Source organism: Dendrobates tinctorius, unplaced genomic scaffold, assembly GCF_039654945.1.
Source record: "Dendrobates tinctorius isolate UK_male_01 unplaced genomic scaffold, ASM3965494v1 ptg000117l, whole genome shotgun sequence".
In the NCBI taxonomy this organism is placed as follows: Eukaryota; Metazoa; Chordata; class Amphibia; order Anura; family Dendrobatidae; genus Dendrobates; species Dendrobates tinctorius.
In genome coordinates this window covers 13,184,569-13,209,066 of record NW_027361785.1, presented here as the reverse complement: position 1 = coordinate 13,209,066, position 24,498 = coordinate 13,184,569, and the positions used below count along the sequence as shown (strand labels likewise).

Genomic DNA, 24,498 nt, shown 5'->3' with positions numbered 1-24,498 from the left:
CAATTTCTCTTCAGCCCCTTATATGTTGACCCTGCTCAACTAAATAGTAAATCCAAGGATTCGGAAGTTCCAAGCCCTCTTCATCCTTAGGTCTCTGCAGAATTTCCGGTCGAAGCCTTGCCTGTTTTTGCCCCCAAACCAGATCTCTGAAAATGGAACTAATGGTACGAAACCACCTTTTGGGAATCCAGATAGGGGCATTATGTAACATATATAGTAGCTGAGGCATTAAAATCATCTTAATCAAATTGACTCTCCCCACCATTGAGATATGCAATCTGCTCCATGTCCCTATTTTGTTTCTGAATTTCCCCAACAGCGGAACCAGATTGAGATCAATATAACTAGAAAGTGGAAGCGACACCTGAACACCCAAGTATTTAAATCTCTGAACCACCGCTAGTTTCGCTCCCTCTCCCCCAACATGAGCTCGTTCTCCTCATCAACTGCCATAATATTAGACTTCTCCTAGTTAATTACTAAGCCCGACACAGTCCCGAATGTTTTAAGAATGTTCATCACACCCAACAATGAGTCTCCCGAATCCTCCAAGAAGAGCAGCACATCATCTGCATACAAAGCTATTTTCTCTTTTATCTTCCCATATTTAAATCTCCTGACCGAGGCCGCATTTCTATTTGTCTGTGCCAAGGGCTCCACTGCCAATGCAAAAAGTAGCGGGGACAGCGGACACCCCTGCCTAGTCCCTCTGTAAAGGCCGAAACTGTCTGACAATTGCCCATTAACTTTAATCTTAGTAGTCGGAGATGTATATAATAACTGTATCCATGAAATAAAAATTGGCCTAAACCCCAAACTCTTCAACACTTCCCATAGATACCCCCATTCAACACTATCAAACGCTTTACACGCATCCAACGACACCACCACTCTACGACCCCCATTGTCCGACGGCAGCTGCAAATTCAAGAATAGTCTACGTAGACTAATTGCTCTGGACTTATTTGGCATGAAGCCAGATCAATCCGGATGAACAAGGTCCTGGATCACACTCGTCAATCGGTTAGCCAGGACCTTAGCAAGAATCTTAACATCTGCCGTCAGCAACGAAATGGGCTGATATGACTCAGTTAATTCCGGATCCTTACCCTCCTTTGGAATAACCACCACCACCGCCTCTCTCATGGACATCGGCAGCTCCCCTTCCTTCAGTGCCTCCTCAAAAACTGCCTTCAACTGAGTCATTGTCATCCCCTTTAATTGCTTATAGACTTCTCCCGGCAGGCCATCCGCCCCAGGAGCCCTATTATCTGTCATTGACATGATGGCAGATTCAATCTCCTCTTCCGTTATGGGCTCTTCCAACCCAAGTCTGTCACAATCTTTAATATTAGGGAGTCTCACCCTCTCAAAAAAGTCTTTAATGTCCCCAACAGAAGCCTCCAGACCAGATGAATACAACTTTTTATAAAACTTTCCAAATTCTCCCAAGATATCCCGTGATTTCCAGCAGTACCCCATCATCCGTCCTTAATTTGTACACATGAAGAGTCTCTCTGTGCCGCCGACACCACCGAGTGTCCCACTTTTTCTCCCACCTCATAAAATTGCGTTTTCTGGAAAGCTCTCCGTCTCTCCACTTTCTCCAAGTAGCTTATTAACTGCTTCCTGGGACCTCCTAAGCCTTCTCTGATTTTCCTCCGATGGGTCCGCCACCATATCCATCTCCCCCCTCTCCAATTACTCCACAATCGCCTTATCCTTTAATCTAGTTTTAGATTTACACTTAGATATTTCCTGAAAGAAAAGGCCTCTCAGAAAGGCTTTCATGGCATCCCAAACCACCCGTTTACTAGCACTGCCCTCATTGAGCTGCCAGTATTCTTTCATCTCCCTCTCTATGATGTCCATATTTATATGTTCGAACCATAAAGGGTGCATTCTCCATCCCCCCCCCCCCTCGCCCAATCCTCCCCATTGTCTTTTTAATAGATAATTCAATAGGCTTATGATCCAAAATTACCCTTAGGAGATAGTCCACCCCACAGACCGTCCGAGTCATTAACTCATTGCCCAACGCTATGCTATATCTATCCTTGAGAGGGACCCATAAGTCGCAGAGTAACAGGAGTAGCAAACGTCATTCTCGTTTCTAACTCTCCAGAGACCCATCATCCCCAATTCCCTCATGAACATACCAAATGGCGATAGTTTCTTTGCACCTTTATCCACTCCCTTTTTATGTCTGTCCCATCCTTCATCTATTACCTTATTAAAATCTCCGATAAGTAGCAGTGGTAATCCCATTCCCTTCCTAAATAAGTCAAATATTTCCCGGATCTTAGTCCTCGAGAATGGGGGCGGTATATACACAGCCGCCACACACATCGGCTGCCCATAAATTCGACAAATTAAAAAAACATTGCCCCTCACTGTCCACATGACTCTCCACTTCCTCAAATGGCGTAGATTTCCCTATGAGCAGGGAGACCCCTCTGGCGTATGAAGAATATGTGGAATGATACGCCTTCCCAATCCACCTCTTTTGTAATATCTCCACCTTTTCCCTCAATAAATGCGTCTCCTGAAGGCATATCACATCTGGCCCACTCTTTCTAATATATTCCAGAATTGTCGCCCTCCGTGTCCCTTCAGGCAATCCTCATATTCCAGCTGAGTATTTTAATTTTATCCCCCATCATATATACTCAGGGGGATAATTTCCCAGAACCCATGAAATAGACCACCGCTGCATGTGCTTTTTGGAACTTGTTCCAGAACAAAAAACCTCCACTCCCCCCTCCCTCCCCAACATTTAACACTACAATAGCCCATAAACATAACTTTGATATATATTCAACCTCTCCTCTCGGAGAGTGGGTAAACCTGATACTGATTACCCTCTTAACGTTACCTCTAAGTTGCTATCAATCCAGCACACCCCAGCAACTCCTCCGCATATACAAAACTATAGTAATACAGTTTTTTGAACATAAAACTATCCCTCTTAAACCTGCATCCTATATTAAAAACAGGAACCATCAGACTCCACAAAGCGGTGATCGTCCAATTTTGCCAAACAAATCTTTGTCTTCTTCTCACTTCCCTCTTTCCTTTCCCGCCTTAAGTTTCTTAGTATTTGAGTCAATTCATTCGGTAGCCTCCTCCGGTGTTGAGAAAAAATGAACCGTGCCCAGGGCCACAATCCTGAGCTTTGCTGGGTATAGTGTGGAGTAGCTCAATGCCAAGTCTCTCAGCCTCTGCTTCACTGCTCCGTACATAATCCTCTGTTTTTGCACTTCAGCCAAGTAGTCAGGATAAATAGAGATCTTTTGACAATTGATACACATATCCTCAGCCTCTCTGGATTTCCTCAGTATGGTGTCTCTGTCTCTGTAATTAAGGATTTTGGCAATGATGGTACGAGGGGGAGATCCAGGAGGAAGGGGTCTCATGGGGACACGATGGGCCCTTTCCACTGCAAATAGTTTAGACAAATTGGTGACGCCAATCTTACTTTGGAGCCAATCATCAATCAACTTTGTAGGATCAGTCCCTTCAGACTTTTCAAGGATGCCCACAAGTCTCACATTATTACTTCTGGACCGGTTTTCCAAGTCATCATTTTTATCAGCCAAGGCAGCACATTTCTGCAGACATTGAGTGTGAGACTTCTGCATCTTAGCAAGCTGATCTTCCAGCACAATCACTCTTTCCTCCACTGCACCTATTCTGGTATCAACTTTATTCATGGCCGCTTTCAGTTTAGTCACCTCACTTTTAACCCCATCCACTCTGTGTGTAAGGGACGTTAATGTGGTTTTACAGAATTTAACCAAGTCATAAATGTCACGCAGTGTGGGCTCCCCCCACTTCATACTCCACATCAACTTCCTGCTCCATGTTCTCCTGCTCCTGGCTTTCTACCTCCCCCTCTGACTCCCCCCGCACCACTTCTTCTTCTGAGTTTTCTTCCTTATATGTTTCAGTCTCTCCGTCATTCTCCCTCCTCACCTCAGCCATCTCCTTCGCAGCTCCCTCCACCCAGGCATATTTTTCCAGCCTGGCTGCTACCTTTAACCTCCTTGCATAGGAGGCATTGGCGGCGTCTGCTCTCTCCCTCGCCTCAGTGCTGCCGGCGCCATCTTGAGCCTGGTTCCCCGCTCCCATCTTGGCGCCCTGCTGTCTTTTCCGACCCATCAGAGCCGTTCCTGGCGAAGCTGTATGTCGGGGTCAGACTCCGCTCCCTTCCCCAACCAGCACAGACCAATCCCGGGACTCTGGAGGGATTTCACGGCAGGATAATAGGTTTTGCACAGCGGAGGAATGCCAGCAGCTGTCCGCTCACAGGTGCCAGGCCACGCCCCCGCATATAGGATCTATAAGTATTCTCGTATCCCCAAAGGGAAATGTAGATCTTTTAGACAACTTGGCCACCGCCACATCTATCTTAGGTGCTTTATTTTCAGGTCTTTTTCACTCTTGCTGAAAGAGAGCCTGTATCTTCTCATTTACTGGGACGGCTCACTGCTTTTTCTGCTCCAGCCACCCCAACATGATGTCCTACACTAACTTTTGTGCCTTAGAATCTACTATGATTCCCATGGTGGACCTTACTGCCTTGACCAACCGATCAGTTCCTTCTCCCGTGAAGCACAGGCAAACTCTTGCACCACAGTCTGAAGAGGAATCTGAAGACACACACTCTCATTCTGACCTTACTGGTTCTTCGAAAACAGAAGATTGATGCAGGAAGGGGAAAAGAACTAGAATTTATAGCCTTCACGGTGGATCAAGGATTTTATGTAGCTCTTCACTTCTGCCATAATAACCTATTTCAACTCCAAGGCAGTGCGGCAGTGTTTTCTGCCACGAGTTGAGTAACCTTTCTCTACACAGCATACACTCTTTATGCTTAAAGAGTTTAATGGGGTAAACACTTTGAAGAATAAGGGTCTAAGACTATCAGCTTGCAGTGATTTTACTTGGAGTTCTCCCTTCTTGCTAATAAAGAGGAGCTTTCAGCATATTAACAGATCACATTTATTAAAAGGGAACATGTCAGGTAATGCATGCTGCACAAACCGTGGTTAGAGCAGCATGTATAAGTCACTGGCTGTACAATCACAGTTATGTATGTTTGCTTCTAAAACACTGCGTCATTTCAGAGAAAGATAAACTTTTAATAGGCACCTGGGACTGAGAAGCGCGGATGACTAGTCATACTGGCAGGGTCCCCGCAGCTTCGCCCCACCTGTTGACAGTGACTGGCAAGCCTCTGCCTATACTCATGGTTTGGGCAGCATGCATCACCTGACAGGTTCCCTTTAATACTGGTGTTTCATATGCCAGCCTAATAAATAAGATCTTTGGAGTGGTTTGCTTCAAATTTATTATTGGCACACACCAATTAATACATAAAAAGTATTTTAGACTGTCTGAAAATGAGAAAATTAAATCCTGTGATGAAAAGGTGAAAGTTTGTGAAAAAATGTATGCAGTTTTATGACTTATCTTAAGAAGTCTCTAAAATATGCATCTTTCAATTATCATTTGGCAAAAAAATTAAAAAGTGCTTAACTTGGTGCAGAAAAGATGTATATCTTTGTACCGTATTAGCCAGTAGATAGAAAAATATTCAGAATTGAGAGTCCTCAGTGGTTGATACCTTTTAATGGCTAACTGAAAAGATGGTAACACATTGCAAGCTTTCGAGACTACTCAGGTCTCTTCATCAAGCATAGACTAATACAAAATCTGAAGAGTCACATATTTATGCACAATACATCACAGAAAAAATGCAATAGATGAGAAAAGTGACGTGAAGCAGAATTTTGATTATGGGAGAGGGAGAAACATAAATATTGGACCAGTTCATAGATAAGGAGTCCGGATGTTTTTTTGTCCTCTGATTGGGGTCTCCTAATGTGTTGTGATCCTCCCACAAGGTCTTAGGAGCAAATTCCTTAATTGATGTAAAAAGACAAATCCATGCGACACCTTCATTCCAGCATTGAGAGTGTCAAAGGTTGTCATAAATTTATACTCACAGACTCTTCTCTCTCTCTGAGATGTGAAGTTACCATTCAATACCAGTAATTTCATATCCCTGGTGTTGTGGTCCAGCATACAAAAATGTTTTGCCACAGGTAGATCCATTCTTTTTTCGCTTATTGTGTGACAATGAGCATTCATCCTTGTTCTAAGCTTTTGCCCTGTCTTCCCCACATACAGATCCCCATTTGGACATTTAGTACAAATAATTAAGTACACCACATTAGATGTAATGCAGCTGAAAGAACCTGGGATCTTGTAGTCCTGATGTGAGTTGGGGATCTTTATCTTGTCCGTGGTCATTATAGATGGATACAGGTTTTACATTTTTTCTGGTTGCAAGGAAAGGTTCCTGCAGCTGTTGGAGAGGACAGGGAGCTTCTGACAATGATGCTTAGATTTGGGGGCTGCCTAAAGCACAGTAGTGGGGGGTCTGGAAAAATGGATTGTAATGGGGCATCTTTTTGTAGTAAAGGTTGTAATTTCCGTGCAGCTCCCCTTAGCACTTCCAGATTTGGGTTGTAGGTGACTACTAGAGGCACACGGTTATTTTCTTCTTTAGCTTTGCAATGTAGCAGGTGATTCCTTGACATTCTGGTGGCTCTTGTAATTTGGTTTTAAATTGTTCTTGGATGGTAGCCCTGATTCAAAAAGGTCTTTTTGAGGCGACCAAGGTGTTAGTCTCTATCCATGGGGGTGGAACATATACGATTGTATTTGATGGCTTGGCTATAGATAATAGAGTTCTTTATGTGTTTTGGATGGAAACTGTCCCATTTAAGGTATGTTGGACGGTCGATTGGCTTCTGATACAGGGATGTCTCTATTTCATTGTTTTTTTGCTTAACCCCTTCCTGACATCCGACGTACTATCCCGTCCACGGTACCCGGGCCCGTATGACCGTGGACGGGATAGTACGTCTACCGCGATCAGCGGCGCCCACGTGGTGAGCACCGCTGATCGCGGCCGAGTGTCAGCTGATTATCACAGCTGACACCCGGCACTATGTGTCAGGGGCGGTCACGGACCGCCCCCGACACGTTAACCCCTTGCACACCGCGATCAAACATGATCGCGGTGTACCGGGAGTTAAAGGGAAGCATCGGCAGGGAGGGGGCTCCCTCCGTGCTTCCCTGAGCCCCCCACGGCAGCGCAATGTGCAGCGCTGCTGCGGGGGGCTCCTATCCTCCAGGCCCCCGAATCCAAGATGGCGACGGGGGCCTTCGGGGACCTGAGGAAGCTGGCTTCCTCAGTGCCTGCAAAGCGCAGGCAAGAGGAAGTCTGCTTCAATGCCTGTGACAGATTGCTGATCTGTCACAGTGATCTGTGATGTGACAGATCAGCGATCTGTCACAGGACAGTGATGTCCCACCTGGGACTATGTAATAAAGTAAAAAAAAAATTAAAAATAAATGTAAAAATAAATTAATCGCCAAATAAATTAGTAAAAAAAAAAAAAATATTCCCCAATAAATTCATTTTTTAAAAATAAAAAAAACAAAACAATAAAAGTACACATATTAGGTATCGCCGCGTCCGTAATGACCCGCCCTATAAAACTGTCCCATTAGTTAACCCTTTTAGCGAACCCCTTAAAAAATAAAAATAAAAAACGAAGCAAAAAATAATGATTTATTATCATACCGCCAAACAAAAAGTGTAATAACGCGCGATCAAAAAGACGCATATAAATATCCATGGTACCGCTGAAAACGTCATCTTGTCCCGCAAAAAACGAGCCGCCACACAGCATCATCAGCGAAAAAATAAAAAAGTTATAGCTCACAGAATAAAGCGATGCAAAAATAATTATTTTTTATATAAAATAGTTTTCATTGCATAAAACCGACAAAAACATAAAAAAACGACCTAAGGCTGGTTTCACATTTGCGTTTTTTAGCGCTGGAAAAAAACGCATACGTGCGCATGCGATTTTTCCCCTATATTTAACATGGGTGCGCATACCTGCGCACTTGTAAGCGCATGTATGCGATTTTCATGCGCTGCGTTTTTTTGGGGTGTGCGTTGGTATTTTCCAGACGCTGCATGTTGCATTTTTTGGCCCTTGAAAAAATCGCATGCGCACGTATGCGCACGTTTTGCGCTAAAAATGGCCATTATAGCCTATGGATGCGCATACGTGCGCACTGGCATGCGCAGGTATGCGCTTTTTTAGCGCAGCGTTTTTTGGGTGGTGTCCACTTTTTATCCTAGTTAGAATCTTCTAAAGTCCAAAAAAAAAAGGCTATATAAAGGAGGTGCCTGCCAAAACTCTGCCACTACTACACTAGACAGATTGAAGAGCAGACATTCAACCAAGAACCCATTATATCAGCGAAGAATGTGAGTATATTACATTATATGCCTGTCCTTTTAAATTATGTATGTACTAATGATTTTTATTATTTTTACATGCAGTATGTCTTCAGAATCGGAGTATTCCCCATCGCGGCAGGAATTGGCGCAAGCAGACCGTGAGGTGATTATTTTCGTGCATCTGGTAAGTATATCTGCTGCTTCGCCAAATCTCTTACGTTTTTTTCAACTTTCAGACATCGTCATCATCATCTGCGGACGGGAATAGTGAGGGCGAACAGCAGGAGCAGCGAAGCCAATTCCCGGTGGTTATACGTAATGTAAGTATCAAATGATTTGTAATGTTTTTTGTTTTTTTTTATCTTCTATTTTTACTCTTTTTTTTGTTTCTTTTTTTGTAACTTTTTAGTCAATTTAAATTTGATTATTCTAATGAATGTGTTTTGTCTAGGTTCCACAACGGGATGAAGACGTCTACCTGGATAATGAGCAGCTCATCAGCCTGGTCCAGGAGCGTTCGCCGTTGTGGGACAGCCGTGACCGGCTGTACAAGGACAATGTGGTGACACGGCGGCTATGGAATGAGGTGGCCGCAGCGTTGATGGATGGCTGGGACAGCGCCACAGCATCCGCCAAAAAGGCGTTTAGTGAGTATTTCCCTGCTCTGTATTGTGCCGCAGTGACTGTTGTCCTTGACGGCACTGTTGGGTTTCGTGCTAGGCGTATTCTAGCAGGAAACCCAACAGTGTCATCGGGGTCTACAGTGACTGCTTTGAGTATTGTATTGCTACATTGTGCCGCAGTGACTGTTGTCCTTGACGGCACTGTTGGGTTTCGTGCTAGGCGTATTCTAGCAGGAAACCCAACAGTGTCATCGTGGTCTACAGTGACTGCTTTGAGTATTGTATTGCTACATTGTGCCGCAGTGACTGTTGTCCTTGACGGCACTGTTGGGTTTCGTGCTAGGCGTATTCTAGCAGGAAACCCAACAGTGTCATCGGGGTCTACAGTGACTGCTTTGAGTATTGTATTGCTACATTGTGCCGCAGTGACTGTTGTCCTTGACGGCACTGTTGGGTTTCGTGCTAGGCGTATTCTAGCAGGAAACCCAACAGTGTCATCGTGGTCTACAGTGACTGCTTTGAGTATTGTATTGCTACATTGTGCCGCAGTGACTGTTGTCCTTGACGGCACTGTTGGGTTTCGTGCTAGGCGTATTCTAGCAGGAAACCCAACAGTGTCATCGGGGTCTACAGTGACTGCTTTGAGTATTGTATTGCTACATTGTGCCGCAGTGACTGTTGTCCTTGACGGCACTGTTGGGTTTCGTGCTAGGCGTATTCTAGCAGGAAACCCAACAGTGTCATCGTGGTCTACAGTGACTGCTTTGAGTATTGTATTGCTACATTGTGCCGCAGTGACTGTTGTCCTTGACGGCACTGTTGGGTTTCGTGCTAGGCGTATTCTAGCAGGAAACCCAACAGTGTCATCGTGGTCTACAGTGACTGCTTTGAGTATTGTATTGCTACATTGTGCCGCAGTGACTGTTGTCCTTGACGGCACTGTTGGGTTTCGTGCTAGGCGTATTCTAGCAGGAAACCCAACAGTGTCATCGGGGTGTACAGTGACTGCTTTGAGTATTGTATTGCTAAATTGTGAAGCAGTGACTGTTGTCCTTGACGGCACTGTTTTTTTTTATCAACAGTGGACAAAGTCCGAACACGTTGGCGTTCGATCAAGGACCGCTTCAACAGTGATGTTCGTGCTGAGGGCCAGGTTCGCAGTGGATCTGCGTCAAGGACCAGAACTAGATACCGTCACTATCACGCGTTGCAGTTCCTAAGACCGGTCCTTGCCACAAGATCGTAAGTATTATACATTTTGGGTTTTTATTTTTATTAATCTGTGTTTTTCTAATCCACAGCTGATGCTTCTTGTAAAGGCATGGTAGTAATGATTTTCCTTTCTTCCACAGCACCTGGAGCAGCACCCTGCAACCTGGCCCTGGAGCGGTCCTTCCTCGGACGTCCTCTGACCCGTCCCAGCCATCCGACAGCCAGGAAGCACCTTGCAGGTCCCACACACACACAGCTGGTGACCAGGAAGCTGGGCCATCAGGTGTTCCCCTGTCCCAGGTCTCTGCCACTGGTTATGCGGGCACTACCCGCCAGCGGCAGAGGGCCTTGGACAGGAATGTCTTGCCCGAGTTTATGCATTTGAGCGAGACATTTAATTCCAGCCTCAAGTCACTGTCCGACAGAGTTGAAAGCGGTTTTGCACTGATGGAACGTGGTTTTAACCACTTTGAACACCGCTTCAATTCTGTAGAACAGCGCCTTGACCGTCTGGAGGCCGACCTCAACAGACCAGCACACCATTTTTTTAGTAAGATTGAAAAGGGCATGGCGGAACACCTTAGTCCTGATCAACAGCTGAATGTGCTGCAGGCCTGCAACAATGCTTTCTTGCAGGCTATGCAGCATAATCGGTACGGTCAGCAGTCAGTGTTGTCCTTTCCACCTGTGCCACCATTGACTCGCTTCACCTCACTACCGACTTGTGCTGCATACCACTGCACGGACACCTCTCTTCAAAGGCTGGACACCCACCGTTACACCACCACAAGTCTGAGTGCAGCTGGTCACTTCACCGACACCACCATGGCAAGCGCTGCTCCTGTCTGGAGCACCACCGCCAATCCCATGCATGCGTGGAGCTCAGCCACCACTAGGCAAACATGGAACAGCCCTGCCGCTACAACAACATGTAGTAGCCCTGCCACCACCACTCTGCAAACCTGGGCCATCACTGCCGCCACCAGTCCTCCTGCAAGGACGAGCACTGACCAAGAAGAGCAGCATCAGCCACCTCAGCAGCAGCAGCCAACTCAGCAGCCGCCACCTCAGCAGCAGCAGCCACCTCAGCAGCAGCCGCCACCTCAGCAGCAGCAGCAACCACCTCAGCAGCAGCCGCCACCTCAGCAGCAGCAGCAACCACCTCAGCAGCAGCAACCACCTCAGCAGCAGCTGCCACCTCAGCAGCAGCCGCCACCTCAGCAGCAGCCGCAACCTCTGCAGCAGCAGCCGCCACCTCAGCAGCAGCCGCAACCTCTGCAGCAGCAGCCGCCACCTCAGCAGCAGCAGCCATACCAGCAGACGGGGGACCTACATTCCATATTTGCCCCTACTTCAAGGCGAAATCAATCAAGGCGGGCATTGGGCCAAAGTCGGTCCAGGCACACAAGCCTACGGCGACATGCCATTACAACTAATGTAACTGAACAGATTTCCTCTCCTACAAGTGTTCCAAGTTTAATTCCCTTAACTGGACTACCTTCCCCCACAAGTTTTGTTGCCCCTTCCCCTCAAACACCGTCTTCAACTGCAAGTGTTGCATATTCCCTGCACACCCCCAAATTGAAACCATCTGCCCCCAAACGCCGTAAAAAATAATTTTTAAATTTTTTTTTTGTGATAAAAAATAAATTTACATTTGTGGTTCACCATTAATAAGTTTCATTAATGTTGTTTGCGCCGCTCACACACACTGATGGGTAAATACATGTTAAAAACCAAACCAAGGGCTAGTATAGTCATATGTGAAATAACATGGACTAGTATAGTCATTCCAAGGCCTAGTGTAATAACTCTAGTTTTAACAAATAGAATCTGGTTTCATGAAAAACAAATTGTTGAAACTTGTCTAAAAAATAAAGTTTCTTTCTAGTTTCACCACTTTGTTTTTGGTGAAACAAGATGCTAGTTGTTTAAAATGCTAGTTGTTAAAAATCGAGTTATTACAGTAGGCCTTGGTATGACTATACTAGGCCGTGGTATTTCACATATACTACTAGCCCCAAGGCCTAGTATACTCATATTTGAAATACCACGGCCTAGTATAGTCATTCCAAGGCCTAGTGTAATAACTCTAGTTTTACAAAATAGAATCTGGTTTCATGAAAAACAAACTGTTGAAACTTGTCTAAAAAATAAGTTTCTTTCTAGTTTCACCAGTTTGTTTTTGGTGAAACAAGATGCTAGTTGTTAAAAATCGAGTTATTACAGTAGGCCTTGGTATGACTATACTAGGCCGTGGTATTTCACATATACTACTAGCCCCAAGGCCTAGTATACTCATACTTGAAATACCACGGCCTAGTATAGTCATTCCAAGGCCTAGTGTAATAACTCTAGTTTTACAAAATAGAATAAGTTTCTTTCTAGTTTCACCAGTTTGTTTTTGGTGAAACAAGATGCTAGTTGTTAAAAATCGAGTTATTACAGTAGGCCTTGGTATGACTATACTAGGCCGTGGTATTTCACATATACTACTAGCCCCAAGGCCTAGTATACTCATATTTGAAATACCACGGCCTAGTATAGTCATTCCAAGGCCTAGTGTAATAACTCTAGTTTTACAAAATAGAATCTGGTTTCATGAAAAACAAACTGTTGAAACTTGTCTAAAAAATAAGTTTCTTTCTAGTTTCACCAGTTTGTTTTTGGTGAAACAAGATGCTAGTTGTTAAAAATCGAGTTATTACAGTAGGCCTTGGTATGACTATACTAGGCCGTGGTATTTCACATATTACTATACTACTAGCCCCAAGGCCTAGTATACTCATATTTGAAATACCACGGCCTAGTATAGTCACTCAAAGGCCTAGTGTAATAACTTTTAATGGAGCAGATTACATTCATCCACTCAATGCTGACTTGTATTCCCCATGGACTTTCATTGGGGTTGGGTTTTGAGTGTTGTGTTTTGAGAAAATCACATACTTTGTTTTAAACTATTTGCACAATTTTATCTTGAAAAAAAATGGTTTCCTGATTCATGGCCTGCAGCTTTGCTCATTCCAATATATTTAACGCAGACTAGCAATGCTGCATTTTAACTCGTATGTGTATTTACCTGCCCAGGTGTGTGAACATAACAAAATTCAGTTATACATGGGAAGTTTTTTAATTAATCGGAGTTTAAAAAATATAGTGCACTCAGTAATGGTATCAAATAAGGATTTTTATTACCATAAACAACAACATTACACCATTTCATCTTGCCAGTGCACCCGTCCTACATCAGAAATAAAGTAGGCCGCAAATTTGTCCCTCATTTGGCCAACTTCAACGGATGACCTGAGAGTGTGCTGAGTGAATTCAGGCAATGGGTTAGGAGCATCATCGTCCAGTTCAAAGGTCGGGTGCTCTTTAGCCATCACAAAGTTATGTAGAACCACACAGGCCTTCACCACCTCATCGACTGTTTCAAGTTTAAGATTAATGGCCGTGCCCAGAATTCGCCATCTGGAAACAAGAATCCCAAAAGCACACTCGACAGTTCTTCTGGCCCTGGTCAGCCTGTAATTAAAAATTTTTTTGGTGTGGTCCAAGTCCCGGCTGGAGTAGGGTTTCAGTAAGTTTCCGCACATTTGAAAAGCCTCATCGCCAACCATTACAAAGGGCAGTGGCGGAGCTTCGGTGTGAGGAAGAGGCCGTGGCATAGGGAAATTAAATTGGTTGCCATACAACCTCCGGCCCATGTCTGAGTTTTTAAAAGCCTGCGAGTCATTACCACGGCCAAATGCTCCAATGTCCACTGCTACAAACATACATCCGGCATCCGCAATTGCAATGAGTACTATTGAAAAGTACTTTTTGTAATTATAGTACTCAGATCCCGTTCTTTGGGGTTTGATGATCCGTATGTGTTTCCCATCAACAGCTCCCAAACAGTTGGGAAAATTGCATACTGTCCAGAATTTGTCAGCAATTTCCATCCACTTTTCAGCGGTGGGCAGGGGCATAAATTCTGGGCAAAGAACATTCCAGAGAGCCCGGCAGGTGTCAGCAACAATTCCAGACAAGGTAGAGATTCCAATACGGTACTGGAAGTGTAGTGAGGATAGGGTTTCTCCAGTCGCCAGGAATCTGTGAACAGACAAAGAAGTAAAATTAATATTTATGTATATTATTTTTAAAAACTATAAAAAAAATATTAGTACATTCACGAAAACTAATTACCCAAGGTTTTGAATACTAAATTTACAAAAAAAAACATCAGACCACACCCCTTTGTTTTTAAAACATACCGTAATGTCACCAGTAGCCGTTCCTCAGGAGGAATCGCACGACGGAGCTGTGTGTCCTGTCTCCGGATGGATTGTTGGACACGAGCAAGCAAATCCATGAAACTTTCGTGGGACATCCGGATATAATCAGTAAATTTCTCCGGGTTTGCACGTAGCTCGCTGTAGAGGGTGTGGTATGCCCCACGGCTCTCCCGGAGTTCAACAATCGGATGTATCCACATACGCCGCCGTCTTCGCTGCCTCTCTCTCTTCCTTTGTTCATGGCAAGCAACTGCATACGCCTGAGCCATCGCGATGTCCAAATCCAAGTTGAAGTGAAAACTCTTCCAGCGCAGATCCATGGTCACGAGAAGAATCAAGCAAATGTGAAGAATACTGTAGACAGGGTGTATATATATTAACATACCACACCCACAATGAAGTCCCATTGGTCTTGTGTGTTGTTGAATGGTTGTTTTTTCTTTTTTGTGGGGTTTTTCCAAAATCTGTAAAAAAACGCAAACGCACAAAAAACGCATACAAACGCGCAAAAACGCTGCGTTTTTTTCCTGCATGCGCATTAAAATGCTGGAAAAAAACGCAGCGTTTGTATGCATTTGTATGCGTTTTTTTAATGCGTTTTTTTGCGGGAAAAACGCGCTGCAAAAAAAAGCAAGTGTGAAACTAGCCTTAATGAGGTATCGCTGTAACCGTACTGACCCGAAGAATAAAACCGCTTTAGCAATTTTACCGCACGCGGAACGGTGTAAACGCACCCCCCCAAAAGAAATTCATGAAACGCTGGTTTTTGTTCATTCTGCGTCCCAAAAATAGGAATAAAAAGCGATCAAAAAATGTCACGTGCCCGAAAATGGTACCAATAAAAACGTCAACTCGTCCCGCAAAAAATAAGACCTCACATGACTCAGTGGGTCAAAATACGGAAAAATTATAGCTCTCAAAATGTGGTGATGCAAAAACTATTTTACAATAAAAAGCGTCTTTTAGCGTGTGACAGCCGCCAAACATAAAAACCGCCATAAATAGTAAGTCAAACCCCCTGTTATCACCCCCTTAGTTAGGGAAAAATAATAAAACTAAAAAAAAGTATTTATCTCCATTTTCCCGTTAGGGTAAGGCTGTGTGCACATGCTGCGGATTAGGTGCGGATTCATCCGCGCAGATTTTGTAAAATCCGCAGGTGAAACCGCAGGTCAAAAGACCTGCGGTTTTACCTGCAGATTGCTCTGCGGTTTTGTCCTGCGGTTTTTCATCTCCTCATTAGAGGAGATGGCAAACCGCAGGAGAATCCGCAGAAAGAATTGACATGTAAATTCTTTCTGCGGATTGAAAACCGCAGATAATCCGCGCGGAAAATTCTGCACCGTCTGCACTGCGGTTTTTGATTCCCATAGGGAATCATGGTACTGGGGTCCGCAGCAGCCAAAACCGCTGCGGAACCGCAGCAAAATCTGCAGCGTGTGCACACAGCCTTAGGGTTAGGGCTAGGGCTAGGGCTAGGGCTAGGGTTAGGGCTAGGGCTAAGATTAGGGTTAGGGGTGTGTTGGGGTTAGGGTTGGAGTTATAATTGGGGGTTTCCACTGTTTGGGCACATCAGGGGCTCTCCAAATGCAACATGGCGTCTGATCTCAATTCCAGCCAATTCTGAGTTGAAAAAGTCAAATGGTGCTCCTTCCCTTCCAAGCTCTGCCATGCGCCCAAACAGTGTTTTACCCCCACATGTAGGGTATCAGCCTACTCAGGACAAATTGCAAAACAATTTTTGGGGTCCAATTTCTCCTGTTACCCTTAGGAAAATAAAAAATTGGGGGCAAAAATACCATTTTTGTGGAAAAAAATGATTTTTTTATTTTCACGTCCGAGTGTTATAAACTTCTGTGAAGCACTTGGGGGTTCAAAGTGCTCACCACACATCTAGATAAGTTCCGTGGGGGTCTAGTGTCCAAAATGGGGTCACTTGTGGGGAGTTTCAATAGTTTAGGTACATCAGGGGCTCTCCAAACGCACATGACACCCGCAGACCATTCCATCAAAGTCTGCATTCCAAAACGTCACTGCTTCCCTTCCAAGCCCCGACGTGTGTCCATACAGTAGTTTTCTCCCACATATGGGGTGTCAGCGTACTCAGGCCAAATTGGACAACAACTTTTGGGGTCCAATTTCTCCTGTTACCCTTGGGAAAATGAAAAAATTGGGGACTAATTGATCATGTTTCTGGAAAAAATACGATTTTTTTATTTTCATGCCCTGGCATTATAAACTTCTGTGAAGCCCTTGGGGGTTCAAAGTGCTCACCTCACATCTAGATAAGTTCCTTAGTGGGTCTAGTTTTCAAAATGGGGTCATTTGTGGGGGGTTTCCACTGTTTAGGTACATTAGGGGCTCTCCAAAGGCAACATGACACCCGCAGACCATTCCATCAAAGTCTGCATTCCAAAACGTCACTACTTCCCTTCCGAGCCCCGACGTGTGCCCATACAATAGTTTTCTCCCACATATGGGGTGTCAGCGTACTCAGGCCAAATTGGACAACAACTTTTGGTGTCCAATTTCTCCTGGTACCCTTGGGAAAATAAAAAAATGGTGACTAAAAGATCATGTTTGTGGAAAAAATACGAATTATTTATTTTCACGCCCGGGCATTATAAACTTCTGTGAAGCACTGGGGGGGTCAAAGTGCTCACCACACATCTAGATAAGTTCCTTAGGGGGTCTAGTTTCCAAAATGGTGTCATTTGTGGGGGGTTTCCACTGTTTTGGTACATCAGGGGTTTTCCAAACGCGACATGGTGTCCGATCTCAATTCCAGCCAAAAACGTCGGAATGGCATTGCTTCCCTTCCGAGCTCTGCCATGCGCCCAAATAGTGGTTTACCCCCACATGTGGTGGTATCAGCGTACTCAGGACAAATTGCACAATAACTTTTAGGGTCCTGTTACCCTTGGAAAAATAAGAATTGAGGGTGAAAAGATCATTTTTGTGGAAAAAATATGATTTTTTAATTGTATGGCTGTATGTTATAAACTTCTGTGAAGCCCATGGGGGTTCAAAGTTCTCACCACACATCTAGATAAGTTCCTTAGGGGGTCTAGTTTCCAAAATGGTGTCATTTGTGGGGGGTTTCCACTGTTTTGGTACATCAGGGGTTTTCCAAACGCGACATGGTGTCCGATCTCAATTCCAGCCAAAAACGTCAAATGGCATTGCTTCCCTTCCGAGCTCTGCCATGTGCCCAAATAGTGGTTTACCCCCACATGTGGGGTATCAGCGTACTCAGGACAAAATGCACAATAACTTTTAGGGTCCTGTTACCCTTGGGAAAATAAAAATTGGGGTGAAAAGATCATTTTTGTGGAAAAAATATGATTTTTTAATTGTACCGCTGTACGTTATAAACTTCTGTAAAGCCCTTGTGGGTTCAAAGTTCTCACCACATATCTAGATAAGTTCCTTGGGGGGTCTAGTTTCCAAAATGGGGTCACTTGTAGGGGGTTTCCACTGTTTAGGTACATCAGGGACTCTCCAAACGTGACATGGCGTCCGATCTGAATTCCAGCCAATTTTGCATTGAAAAAGTCAAACGGCGCTCCTTCCATTCTGAGCTCTGCCATGCGCCGAAACAGTCGTTCCCCCCCACAAATCAGGTATCAGCGTACTCAGGACAAATTGCACAATAACTTTTGCAGTCCAATTTCTCCTGTTACCCTTGGTAAAATAAAAAAAATTGAACCTGAAGTATTTTTTTTGTGAAAAAAGTTAGATGTTCATTTCTTTTTAAATATTCAAAAAAAATTCCTGTGACGCACCTAATGGGTTAATAAACTTCTTGAATGTGGTTTTGAGCACCTTAAGGGGTTCAGTTTTTAGAATGGTGTCACTTTTGGGTATTTTCTATCATATAGACCCCTCAAAGTGGCTTCAAATGTGATGTGGTCCTAAAAATAAAATGGTGTTGTAAAAATGAGAAATCGCTGGTCAACTTTTAACCCTTTTAACTTCCTAACAAGAAAAAATTTTGGTTCCAAAATTGTGCTGATGTAAAGTAAACATGTGGGAAATGTTACTTATCAAGTTTTTTGTGTGCCGTATCTCTGTGATTTAAGGGCATAAAAATTCAAAGTTGGAAAATTGCGAAATTTTCAAAATTTTTGCCAAATTTCCATTTTTTTCACAAATAAACGCAAGTTATTTGAATGAAATTTTACCACTAACATGAAGTACAATATGTCACGAGAAAACAATGTCAGAATCACCGGGATCAATGGAAGCGTTCCAGAGTTATGACCTCATAAAGGTACAGTGGTCAGAATTGTAAAAATTGGCCCGGTCATGAACGTGCAAACCACCCTTGGGGGTGAAGGGGTTAATGATGGTGTCCAAAAAGTTAATCTCAGTGCTGGAGTACTTGAGTGTTAAATTGATGGTGGGATGAAATTGATTAAACTGTTCGTGGAACGTCTTTAGCTGTTGCTCAGTCTCCGTCCAGATGATTAAAATATCATCAATGAAGCGGTAGTAGGCCAGGGGCCTGATGGGGCATGAGGACAAAAAGTCGCTTTCAAGCTTGGCCATGAAAAGATTTGCATACTGTGGAGCCATTTTACTTCCCATAGCTGTGCCAGTCTCCTGTAGATAGAACTTGTTGTCAAATTCAAAGTAATTGTGGGTGAAACTTATAAAATTCATCCTCACCCACAATTACTTTGAATCTGACAAGACCTGTTATGAATGGGTCACCGAGGAGGAAAAAACCTAAACATGCTAAGCCCAGAAAAACCAGAGAGGTTGGTAACTATGTCACGGCCGGAGGACTAAATAAGCCTAAAGCAAGAAAAGGGGAAAACTAACTGTCCCAGAGCAGACCCCAAAGGAATAGACAGCCCCCACACATGTATTGACGGTGAAACAAGATGAAGGCACAAACACAGGCAGGAAAATAGGCTGAGAAAACGATGGGGCCCAAACTAACTAGAAAGGAGAGGAAAGGAAAAACACTGTCTGCAATCTGCCCAAAACCCTACAAAATAATGTCCAACACTTCTGATAACAAAATTAACCCTGAAGTCACTAGACTTCTCCCACTATATCAGCACTCTGAAATATTCTGAGACAGAGCAAAAAGAGGCCAATCTAATAAGGGACAAAAAGCAAATTGGCAAATACAGATAAATCAAGTGTGAACATTAGCAGAGAAACTTAGCTTGAGCTGACTGGAACAGAGCTGAGAACCAAGACCTGACAAGCAGAAGGAATCACCAGCACAAGAGTAGGGCGTCGGCTGTCTTAAATCCAATCAGATTCCTGAGGTCCAATCGTCATCCTCATTATCAGGTGGCAGATCTCTACTGATTAAATCAGCCTCACTACCTCCTGTTACCACCAGAGGGAGCCGGGAAGGAGAGCTCACAGCTGGTAGACCAGAAAATGAACTCACAACAGAGACCCCAATCAGAGGACAATAAAACATCCGAACTCCTTATCTATGAACTGGTCCAATATTTATGTTTCTCCCTCTCCCATAATCATAATTCTGCTTCACGTCACTTGTCTCATCTATTGCATTTTTTCTGTACTGTATTGTGCATAAATATGTGACTCTTCAGATTTTGTATTAGTCTATGCTTGATGAAGAGACCTGAGTAGTCTCGAAAGCTTGCAATGTGTTACCATCTTTTCAGTTAGCCATTAAAAGGTATCAACCACTGAGGACTCTCAATTCTGAATATTTTTCTAACTTGGTGCACACTTTCGTGGGCAATTCTGTAACACAAAAACTGGTGTAAACTGCTAAATAAATGTGCACCACAGTCCCTTCAGGATTTTTGAGTAAATGGGAATCAAGCACATACAGTGAGTACAGAAAGTATTCAGACCTCTAAATTCACTGTTTGTTTCATTGCAGCCATTTGGTAAACTCAAAAAAGTTCATTTTTTCTCATTAATGTACACTCTGCACCCCGTCTGGACTAAAAAAAATCCAGAAATGTAGAAATTTTTGGAAATTTATTAAAAAAGAAAATCTGAAATATCACATGGTGGTAAGTATTCAGAGCCTTTGCTCAGTATTGAGTAGAAGCACCCTTTTGAGCTAGTACAGTCATGAGTCTTCTTGGGAATGATGCAACAAGTTTTTCACACCTGGATTTGGGGATCCTCTGCTATTCTTCCTTGCAGATCCTCTTCATTTTTGTCAGATTTGAACGTAAGCGTAGGTGGACAGCCATTTTCAGGTCTCTCCAGAGATGCCCAATTGGGTTTAGGTCAGGGCTCTGGCTGGGCCCGTCAAGAATGGTCACAGAGTTGTTCTCAAGCCACTTCTTTGTTATTTTAGCTGTGTGCTTAGGGTCATTGTCTTGTTGGAAGGTGAACTTTTGGCCAAGTCTGAGGTCCAGAGCACTCTGGAAGAGGTTTTCATCCAGAATATCTCTGTACTTGACCGCATTGACGGTTCCTTCAACTGCAACCAGTCGTCCTGTCCCTGCAGCTGAAAAACACTCCCATAGCATGATGCTGCCACCACCATGTTTCACTGTTGGCATTGTATTGGGCAGGTGATGGGCATTGCCTGGTTTTATCCACAAATACTGCTTAGCATTTTCACCAAAAAGTTCTATCTTCATCTCATCAGACCAAAGAATCTTATTTCACAGTCTGGGAGTCCTTCATGTGTTTTTATCAAACTCTTTGAGTACTTTCATAGGTCTTGCACTGAGGAGAGGCTTCCGTCGGGCCACTCTGCCATAAAAGCCCAACTGGTGGAGGGCTGCAGTGATATTTGACTTTGCGGAACTTTCTCCCATCTCAAAACTGCATCTTTGAAGCTCAGCCATAGTGATCATGGGGTTATTTTTCATGTCTCTCACCAAGGCTCTTATCCCACGATTCCTCAGTTTGGCTGAATGACCAGGTCTAGGAAGGCTTCTGGTGGTCCCAAACTTCTTCCATTTAAGGATTATGGAGGCCACTGTGCTCTTAGGAACCTTGAGTACTGCAGAAATTCTTTTGTAAACTTAGCCAGATCTCTGCCTTGCCACAATTCTCTCTGAGCTCCTTGGCCAGTTCCTTTGACCCCATGATTCTCATTTGGCCTGACATGTGAGCTGTAAGGTCTTATATAGACAGGTGTGTGTCTTTACAAATCAAGTCCTATCTGTTTAATTAAACACAGCTGGACTCCAATGAAGGAGTAAAACCATCTCAAGGAGGATCACAAGGAAATGGACAGCATGTGACTTAAATATGAGTGTCTGAGCAAAGGGTCTGAATATTTATGACCATGTGATATTTCAGTTTGTTTTTTTTTAAATTTGCAAAAATTTCTACATTTCTGTTTTTTTCAGTCAAGATGGGGTGCAGAATGTACATTAATGAAAGAAAATGAGCTTTTTTGAATTTACCAAATGGCTGTAGGGTCTGAATACTTTCCATAACCACTGTAAATATTTATCAGCAAAGTCGCTTCAAGGATCCTTTAGGTTTAGGGAGTGGCTGGCCACAAGTCTGAAACTGTACCCACATGTGGTGAGCCATTAACCAAGGTTGGGTGGAGTTTCCCTAAAGATACCCACTATCACACACCTGATCCAAGCATGAATATTTCTTAGAAAGTCAGGAGACATGTGACAGGTGAGCGTTGGCCAACAGCTATCGATGACGTGTATAAGCAGCAAAAGGGTATTTTCCAAGTCAACAAAGTTTGGAAATCTTCAAGCAAATCTATTACAATCTAGAATCCTTAATACAAGAAATGTCTTTACATTTACCTTGCTTGAGGTTTCCTTTCTAAGCTGCTCTTCTAAAGAGATTTTCAGTTCTTGAATATCCTGAAGTTCTTTTGTTTTTTGCTGCAAGGTGGATTCCAGCTGTAGGAATAAAAAAAAAAAAGAACGCCAACTAATCACACTATGATACTATTGTACACCACACCTTTATAATTGAGCTGCCTCGAGATCACTTGGCACCATATAGGAACCATCAGCCAACAGACCGTGAATGCATCTTTTGACTTTTCATTTGCCTCAGATCCGGGTAAGGTAACTCAAGGCTATTTGGCTTTAATCCTGACAAACATGCATTAATAAAGAAATGCTACAAAAAAAAAAAAAAAAAAAAAAGAGTCCACATGTGAAAATCCTCAATAAGACCATAGATTTAGGTCCATACCTGCTCCTTTTCCACTTTTATCCTGTCCAGCTCCACTTTTAAACTTGATATTGATGCTATAAAAAGAGAAGCAAATTATATGAGCATTGCAGAAAAATAAATCCAGCTGAGAATGTGTCTACCATATGAAAGCACACAGTGATGGCACAAAAACTACATGAATAAATCACAATGATGACCATACGTACGGTCATGTATTGGACATCTGTATTCAGGAATGTTAAAGGTACACAATGAGGGTTGTGAATATGAACTTACTCCAAATCTAAATATTTAAAGAAAGCATCACTGCTGGTAAATAATGTTTTGACGGCCAGATTTAAAGGGATTGTCCATGTCCAGACTAAAAAGAAGTCTTCAGTTACTCTATATGACTAAACTCTCCTGTGTTAAAACATGGAGAAGTGGAAGAGATTCTAGTCGGCACGTGACCCCAAGTAAGCAAATTGCATTCATGTGATCTGATCACGTGACTGCTGACATGCAAGGGAAATACAGTGGAATTGCGACAGTGTGTGCATTGCACAATATAAAAAACTTGACAGTCTTAAATAGAGACTGAACCTACTGATAGATTCCGTTTTAACTGAGATGTCCAGCTTAATGCTGTAATGGCACATAAACTGTCAGCAGTGAAGCAAAGCATTTATTCCATAGCCTAAAATGGAAATTTTGTGGGCCAGTTAGATTTTTTCTAAAATTCTAGATGAAAACAATAAAAAAAACCCAGAAAAGTCCATAAAAATATTAAAAATCCTCAAAAAGTCCAGATAGATAGACAATGGAAGACATCAATATACAAAGAGGAGTAGATTTCTCACTCTTCAGGACTTGTGTCTGCAGCCAATTTGAGCCTACCAGAGTTAGTTTAGTGCATGAATATGGGACCGAAGAAACAAATCTCATACCTTCTAAGATGTCTTTCAGTGATAGGTAAAGAAGACAAGAAAAGAACATAAAAGATCAACAAGAACAAATAGGGTTGCAAACATGCTTATAAGATTTAAAGAGCATTATTATCTAAAACAAAAAAACACATCCTGGAATTTGACATCTTGAAATTGTTTTTTCTATTCTGCAATTGAGCAGAGGGATTGGATATTTAATAGCACGCTGGAGTGTCGACAAAAAAATATACATATATTTTTGGGGCATGGGGACCACAATCCCTTTAAAAGGGAACCCTGCACTGTGAAAATGTAGTAATCATGTTGTAGAGCAGGGAGCAGCTTGATGTATAGATCTGTAAGAAAATATTAAGCATAACCTGGGACTTTATAATTTACACCTCTACTCCTGGGAGTCTGTCTCTCTATGCACACTAACACAACAAGAGCTGTAAATCAAGGATAAAACTGCCCACTGGAAAAGTGATATTCACAATTAAAAATTCAAGGAATCCATTATATGAAAATAAATCTGCTAGCCGTCCATCCATAAAAACCATGCTTGTTCAATGGGAAACTATACTTTCAAGAAACTATTCAGTTTAAACTGTCAAGTATGTACAGACGAGGAATAACACTATATGACATGATTAGTATCTTTATTATTCGGCACTTTTTCCCTTTGCATTGTATCCATCTCCGAGCTTGTGAATAGAGATTAGTTGCTATGGTGATGAGAGGAAAAAGATGGACATTTCTTTAAAAAGTTATATTGGAAAGATTGTACTATTGATTTATGCAGTTTGTTGGCGGTACAGTTCCCAATCCAGAGACAGGAAATCTGTCCCGACCGTGTTTAACCTACAAATGCACAATAAAGATGTCATGCCTCCTACACTATTCTCAACTACAGGGGTTGGACAAAATAATGGAAACACCTAACGTTTTGGCATCATAATCTTCGAACATGTTATAAACATGCAAACTGTGACATATGGTAATGTTTTGTAGTTGATCATTTGTGT

The 24,498-nt window shown here is 43.0% G+C and overlaps 1 protein-coding gene across 1 annotated transcript in view; it reads right to left on the bottom strand.

The window, feature by feature from the left end:
- RABEP1 (rabaptin, RAB GTPase binding effector protein 1) overlaps positions 1–24,498 on the bottom strand; it is a 122,092-nt gene that overhangs the window by 20,587 nt on the left and 77,007 nt on the right. The window contains exons 15-16 of the mRNA XM_073590566.1: positions 22,587–22,642; positions 22,187–22,285 (exon numbers count right to left, since the gene is read on the bottom strand). Coding sequence (XP_073446667.1) covers positions 22,187–22,285; positions 22,587–22,642 — 155 coding nt within the window. The remainder of the gene's footprint in view (positions 1–22,186; positions 22,286–22,586; positions 22,643–24,498) is intronic.